General features: G+C 37.5%; 1 protein-coding gene across 4 annotated transcripts in view; it reads left to right on the plus strand.

Annotated features, from left to right (window-relative positions):
- LOC127869210 (CAD protein-like) overlaps window positions 1–7226 on the plus strand; it is a 134381-nt gene extending 127155 nt beyond the window's left edge. For all 4 annotated transcript variants that reach the window (XM_052411572.1, XM_052411573.1, XM_052411570.1 and 1 more), the window contains 6 exons: window positions 941–1082; window positions 1765–1961; window positions 2176–2320; window positions 2826–2938; window positions 4198–4292; window positions 5025–7226. In XM_052411572.1, coding sequence (XP_052267532.1) covers window positions 941–1082; window positions 1765–1961; window positions 2176–2320; window positions 2826–2938; window positions 4198–4292; window positions 5025–5127 — 795 coding nt within the window. In that variant the 3' untranslated portion in view covers window positions 5128–7226. The remainder of the gene's footprint in view (window positions 1–940; window positions 1083–1764; window positions 1962–2175; window positions 2321–2825; window positions 2939–4197; window positions 4293–5024) is intronic.
- The last annotated feature ends 863 nt before the right edge of the window (window positions 7227–8089 follow it).

Raw genomic sequence — 8089 nt, forward strand, 5'->3', positions numbered from 1 at the left:
TCTGCTTTGCTACCACTTACTACAGTTTCACACTCGGCTGTTAAGTTTTGATGATGGTATTATTTATTACCGAATATTATTAATTGGAATGTTTTTTTTCCATGAATTAGTTCTAATATATTGGTTTGTTACTGAAGAGTTGAAAATACCAAGGCCCAATGTTACATTTTTACCTTGATTATTGTCCAAATAGTCAGAGCTATACTACTCACCAAGAAGTTGGTGTGTAAGGCAGCATTTGAGTATTGTAACCTCTGTTACAGGGAAAAGTGATGGCCTCAAGTGTAGTGTAAACTCTTCTAAAGGGTAAAGACGTAAAGTGATTACCTCAAGTGTAGTGTAACCTCTGTAAGAGGTTAAGGTGATGGCATCTAGTGTAGTGGAACCTCTGTTACAGTCTTTAGTAATGCCCTCTATTGTAGTGTAATGTCTGTATCAGGGAAAAGTAATGCCTTCTTGTGTACTGTAAGCAATGTTTCAGTTTAATGTTATGCCTCTATTGTAGTGCAACCTCTGCTTCAGGGAAAAGGGATGCCTTCTTGTGTACTGTAAGCAATGTGTCAGTTTAATGTTATGCCTATATTGTAGTGCAACCTCTGCTTCAGGGAAAAGTAATGCCTTCTTGTGAATGGTAAGCAATGCTTCAGTTTAATGTTATGCCTCTATTGAAGTGCTACCTCTGCTTCAGGGAAAAGGGATGCCTTCTTGTGTACTGTAAGCCAGGTTTCAGTTTAATGTTATGCCTCTATTGTAGTGCAACCTCTGCTTCAGGGAAAAAGGATGCCTTCTTGTGTACTGTTAGCAATGTTTCAGTTTTATGTTAAGCCTCTAGTGTAGTGCAACCTCTTCTTCAGGGAAAAGGGATGCCTTCTTGTGTACTGTTAGCAAGGTTGCAGTATTATGTTATGGCCTCTATAGTGTAGTGTAACCTCTGTTACAGGGTAAGGTGATGGCGTCCATGTTCTATGAGGTGAGCACACGTACCTGCTGCTCATTCTCAGCAGCTATGCAGCGTCTGGGAGGCTCTGTGATACACTTTGATGAGGCCACGTCGTCAGTTAAGAAGGGAGAGTCAATGGATGGTGAGACAACATTTGCATTGCGGTCTGAGAAATCGTACTTAAATGCATGTGTCCTCCCACATTAGCCTGTCAAGCCTGCACAGGTTATTATTGGTGACACTTTCCACCTTAACTGGATTTTCATCAACAAGAATCTTAGTTTAAAGGAAAAAAAAATAAAGCAGAAAGTTTTGTTCCTGATATGATCTGCACAGGCTAATCTTGGGACATCACTTTACGCACATGCATTAGACCCCATTTTCTCAGAGTGAGGTTCATGTATTTTTTCACTTGTTTGAGATGGGAACCTTTGAACTCATTTGTGTTGTCTTGTTTGTGTTGCGTTTAGGGAAAATATTCTCAAAGCAGTCAAATTAGAAATGATAGGGTAAGACAATTATATTTCCACACCTGCATAATAGATTTATTTGTTAGGGAAAGGAGGAAGATAATCAACCAAGCTATAAATATTGTTTGTTTGCCAGTATTAATTTATTTCCAAGTATAAAAACAAATCATCACAACAAAACAATACTGTTAAACAGTAAGGAGTAAAACATCAGTGTGTCTTTGTGCTAAATTTTTAATTAAATTTCCTTGTATGGGAAATCTGTAATAAGAAAAATTTATCACAAATAAAACATCAATCCCTAGCTAAAACTGTTTAAGATGTTTTTAATTTGAGGTCATCGTCCTCTTACAGACACGGTGCAAACACTGAGTGGCTACAGTGATGTCCTGGTGATACGCCACCCTCTGCCTCACGCCGTCACAAATGCGGCGGCTAACTGCACAAGACCGGTTATTAATGCGGGAGACGGGACCGGGGAGCACCCCACTCAGGCTCTACTTGACGTGTTCACCATCAGAGAGGAGATTGGCACCGTGAACGGACTCACTGTAAATCTGTTATACATTTGTAGAACAAACTTTTTCCACATTATCTTGTAATTATGTTGAAGCTTCAAATGTCTTTAAGATAAAATGTAGATATGCAAAATGTTCACTAATTCACACATTAATAACTTTTTAACTGACAAAGCGGTCTGGAGTATTAAGTGAGGTTTTGTGAAATAGCTCTAGTTTGGTGACACATGCCCAGTATGTTTTCCAGATCACCATGGTGGGTGACTTGAAGCACGGACGGACAGTCCACTCGCTGGCAAAGCTTCTCACCAACTACCGGGTGAACTTGCTCTATGTCTCCCCCGGCAACCTGAGAATGCCTGCAGATGTGATCAACTACGTCAAGAGCAAGGGTATGTATGGACGGGCGTGTATATCATGCATGTGCTTAAAGTGTTGTCCCAGAAAAGGCTAATCAGGGACGACACTTGTCATATTTACAGAATTTTTTGTTTCAATGTGTGTCTTGTTCTGAGAAAACTGGGCTTAATTCATGTGCGTAAAGTGTTGTCCCAGATAAGCCTGTGCAGTCCACACAGGCTAATCAGGGGCGACACTTTATGCTTTAATGGTATTTTTAGTTTCAAGGAAATCCCTCCTTACCGAAAATCATGTTTAGGCGGAAAGTGTCTTTCCTGATAAGCCTGTGCGGACTGCACAGGCTAATCTGGGATGACACTTTATGCACATGCATTATGACCAGCTTTCACAGAACAAGACACATGAGGTCTTTTCTGAACAAAAATCCTGTTGGTAATTGTCATCCTTGCTAAGCTTGTGTTTTCTTTATTTATTAAACACAAAGTAACATGAAATAAAATAGTTCCACACTAAACCCCAGCCACATGTTTGTTTCAGGCATTAACCAGCAGGAGTTGTCTAGCCTGGAGGAGGCCCTGTTAGACACAGATGTACTGTACATGACCCGCATACAGAAGGAACGCTTTACATCCCCGCAGGAGTATGAACAGGTAAACATGTACAAAGGTTGGTGGCAGGTTTAGACAAAGATGTACTGTACATGACCCGCATACAGAAGGAACGCTTTACATCCCCGCAGGAGTATGAACAGGTAAACATGTACAAAGGTTGATGGCAGGTTTAGACAAAGATGTACTGTACATGACCCGCATACAGAAGGAATGCTTTACATCTCCGCAGGAGTATGAACAGGTAAACATGTACAAAGGTTGATGGCAGGTTTAGACACAGATGTACTGTACATGACCCGCATACAGAAGGAACGCTTTACATCTCTGCAGGAGTATGAACAGGTAAACATGAACAAAGGTTGATGGCAGGTTTAGACAAAGATGTACTGTACATGACCAGCATACAGAAGGAACGCTTTACATCTCCGCAGGAGTATGAACAGGTAAACATGTACAAAGGTTGATGGCAGGTTTAGACACAGATGTACTGTACATGACCCGCATACAGAAGGAACGCTTTACATCTCTGCAGGAGTATGAACAGGTAAACATGAACAAAGGTTGATGGCAGTTTTAGACACAGATGTACTGTACATGACCCGCATACAGAAGGAGCGCTTTACATCTTCACAGGAGTATGAACAGGTAAACATGTACAAATGTTGATGGCAGGTTTAGACACAGATGTACTGTACATGACCCGCATACAGAAGGAACGCTTAAGATCTCTGCAGGAGTATGAACAGGTAAACATGTACAGAGGTTGATGGCAGCTTTAGACACAGATGTACTGTACATGACCTGCATACAGAAGGAACGCTTTACATCTTCGCAGGAGTATGAACAGGTCAACATGTACAAATGTTGATGGCAGGTTTAGACACAGATGTACTGTACATGACCCGCATACAGAAGGAACGCTTTACATCTCTGCAGGAGTATGAACAGGTAAACATGTACAAAGGTTGATGGCAGGTTTAGACAAAGATGTACTGTACATGACCCGCATACAGAAGGAACGCTTTACATCTCCGCAGGAGTATGAACAGGTCAAAATGTACAAAGGTTGATGGCAGATTTAGACAAAGATGTACTGTACATGACCCGCATACAGAAGGAACGCTTTACATCCCCGCAGGAGTATGAACAGGTAAACATGTACAATGGTTGATGGCAGATTTAGACAAAGTGCTGACTGAACAGGTCAACATGTACAAAGGTTGATAGCAGATTTAGACACAGATGTACTGTACATGACAAAGTGCTGACTTCTTTAAAGTGAACCTTGTATATTGTAGGCTTGTGGCAAGTTTGTGGTAACACCAGAGCTGATGACAAAGGCTAAGAAGAAAATGGTTGTCATGCATCCTTTACCAAGAAACTTTGAAATCAGGTAAACAAACTGTATATTGATTAACGATTAATGTCATTTCCATATATTAGAAGGCTGTTTCATAAATTTGCTGACTTTTTGGATTCAAAGTATCTTATAACACAATTTGCATGATGTCACTTTCACAATTAGACCCTAAAATTACGCTGACTTTATGTTACATTTGTGTGTCTATTTCAATGAACTTCAATTAAGGATTTTGTGGCATCTTTTAACAGCCAATATTTAGCTACTTAAAGAATGGCTTTGTTTTCAAACTTTGGGACCCTCTACACATTGCTATTTAGGAGATATATCACAAAAACATGGTAGTTATCCTCATACGTCAATATTATTTTCTTTAAGTTTGTAAGCAGTTTTAAATGGTTATCTCCCAGCAGCTTTTAAATGCAAGGTTACACGCAATCTATATCATACCTACAATTTTTATCAATGTTCTATTGTACAATTTTGAAATTGAATCAAGAACCGAAGCTAAGATGATATCATTTAACAATTTCATCTTTACACTCCCCAATATTTACTTAAATTTATTTCTTTAGTTATTTAAATGTGTAAGACTTTAAAACATTTACCAGAACTAAGTTTTATGGGCGATTGTTACACTGTTGAATAATGCAATTAAATGTGCTTTGTTTTCACTGTGGCTTTTTGAAACGCATAATGAAAACATGCTTACAGTAGACATATTTGCCTTCAAATAGAACGTCACAAAATGTCATTATTTTATAGCCCAACATTTGACTCGGACCCTCGTGCGGCGTATTTCCGTCAGGCAGAGAATGGAATGTATGTGAGAATGGCGCTTTTAGCTCTGGTTCTCGGCAAAGGCTAGAACCTGCAAGCTGGGATCAAAGAGTTGGCGTGACTAGCTGTATAAAAGTCATTTGAGTCTAAAAAGGTCATTTGACAACTTTTTGTTATGGTAGCTTTTTTGTATTATTGATGTTTGGGACTTGTCCTGCATGGTCTGTTGTCAAGTGTCATCATGCTGTAAAAACATGGATGCAAGAGTACAAATTTAGCTCACGTGGTCATCTTTAGCTCCTGGTTTGCCTGTGGTTACTGTAATCATTATCTGTTGTAAACCCCACATCCTTCTAAACTTCTAAACTTTATTTCAGATTTTGACCAAACTTTACTTGAATAATCTTTAGATTCTAATTGATTTTTGTGAAAGTTTTTTTAAAAATGTGTTCAGATGATTATGTCCTGGTCAGTTGCCCATGTGGATGAGGTTAACTGAGCTGAAATGTGCTAAAAAGGCAAAACTTATACTCTCAAATATTTTGTTTTAAACTCTTCTTCAATTACTGAATAGTAGACTTTATATATATATGGTGTGTCTGTGTCAAAACATTTCCTTTTTGTGCATCCATATTTGTGACATATTTCGAGTTATTTTCTGTGAAGCGGAGTTTTAAAGTTTATAACACAGTACAGTTGTCTTCCACAGGTAATGCTTAAATTATGTATTTTGAATAGAAAAAAATATGTCCAAAGCTTGAATATTCATTACTTGGTAGGTCTTATGGATTGATTGCTTTTTGCTTGATTGTGTGCTTAATTTAGCAGAGATAATTGCGGTTTAAATGTATCATGTTTTGATATTTAGAAATTGCAATTTAAATGTTAATGGGTTGAAAAAGCTGATCAAATATGTGTATGCCTAGCATTGTTTCCACAAATCTGTCTGTATAACACTATTTCTTTTATGTGTTATAATCAATTTTCTGTGTTCTATGTTATTCAAAAGTACCAAAGTATGGAGGAACTTTGTTTTCATCTGAATCTCATTTACATGTGTTCATTAATCTACAGTTATACTGGTACAGTTTTCATGGATTTATTATCGTGTTATTTTCTTTTTTCAGAATTTTTGTTTATTTCTATTTTATATGCGTTTCATATTTTTCGTGTTAGTTAATATTTGGTCAGAAATTTTATTATTAATAATATTAATATTTAGCATTTTTTCATCTGTAAACTTATTTGTTGTTTGTGCAAAAATGATAGACTATATAAACCTATAGTAATGGAAGTCTTCATTAATTACAATAAAATGAAAAATCATTATTCAATACTATTCAGGTAATACTAGAAGTTTTGGTATTGGAAAGATAGTACCAGACTTAGTGTTGCTTGGGATAAGTAGGGTTTTAAGACAAAAGTGGACAGTTGGGGCACCTGTGCCATATGGTATATTTCAAGATAAGATTTATGATTAGAAAATGGATTTCGATCTCTGTTGATAACACACTCTCAGAAAATGCGTTCCTATTTTTATAAAAAAACTTTTTGTATACTTATGCTTAAGGTGCTTTTATTTTTATGCTCCCTCAAAATTTATTTTGGGGGGAGCATATAGTCGCCGCTTTGTCTGTCCGTGTGTGTGTCTGTCTGTGTCCGTCTGAGCACAATTTTTGTCCGGGCTATTTCTCAGCAACTAATGACCGGAATTCAATGAAACTTTATGGGAAGCTTCACTACCAGGAGTAGATGTGCATATTATCACCAGGTTCTGGTCGGATGATTTTTCACAGAGTTATGGCCCTTTGATGAAATTTTCTATTAAAAAATTCTTCTCCCCCCCCAACTACTGTGCCCTCAAGACGTTTCCTTTTATCTGAATATATAGTGCAATATTGTGACAAAGAAAAACCTTTGGGGAGCATCACCCGTCTCTGACGGTTTCTTGTTTTGATCTCTTATGCTTACGCAATCACAAAATGTGTTCAGATTTACTTCTATGCTCAATTGTTATATGTAAGTGCTAGAACAAATTGAATGGATTTAGATCTCTTTTTTTGGAAAAAATTGCACAATGTGTCTAGAATTTATTTGACTTTTTCTTCACTAATACTACTTTGTGCATGAAAATATTGATACTTATTTTGAAATTATTCAGTAAAATTAAATGACTTGTTCAAATTATTGCCTTTATATTATTACTTGTGCTTGCTTCCCTTTGAACATACATGAACATTTCAATGAAATCATCTTTTGTCATACGTTCCAATTACACAATCTTTTGCCATGGAACATACTTCCTTATTACATGATGTTTGACCATGGAACATATATTCAAATACATTCATATTACACCATCTTCTCGTGTAGAAGATACATACGTTCATATAGTTCACATGATATGCCCTAACCAATAAACATTGAATTCCTATACCATCATCTATGTCTTTAAATATACATTCATATCACATCATCTATGCCATAAATCATGCATTCCTGATATGCTACCTATACCCACTGAATGAAAACTCGTATCATGCCAACTATGATACGAAAACATTGATTCAAATTGCACCATATATGTGAACAACATGGACTCCTATGTCGTGATCTATATACATTCCTATTACACCCTTTAATAGCCCATGATACACCAGATATTGCTTTGAAAAATGTATGCCCATGGACCCTACATTCATTCGCACCATATATTGTAGTACAATAAAATTGAGACCATATACTTTCTTCAGCTCTAAGAGTGGTATGACGATAGCAGGATCTATCGTAGATCTAGCTGTCCCACGGGCAATGAGACGTGTGCAAGCCAATGAAGGGTAAAGGGAGATGAACCAGGTTCTCCTGGAATAATGCTAGAAACAAGGCTGGCAAACCTTGAACCATCTAGTGGAAGTTTATTGCAGGGGCTTCATTTCACTCTGACTGGATGTTGACTGGGGCTTCATTGCACTCTGACTGGATGTTGACTGGGGCTTCATTGCACTCTGACTGGATGTTGACTGGGGCTTCATTGCACTCTGACTGAATGT

Source organism: Dreissena polymorpha, chromosome 2, assembly GCF_020536995.1.
Source record: "Dreissena polymorpha isolate Duluth1 chromosome 2, UMN_Dpol_1.0, whole genome shotgun sequence".
In the NCBI taxonomy this organism is placed as follows: Eukaryota; Metazoa; Mollusca; class Bivalvia; order Myida; family Dreissenidae; genus Dreissena; species Dreissena polymorpha.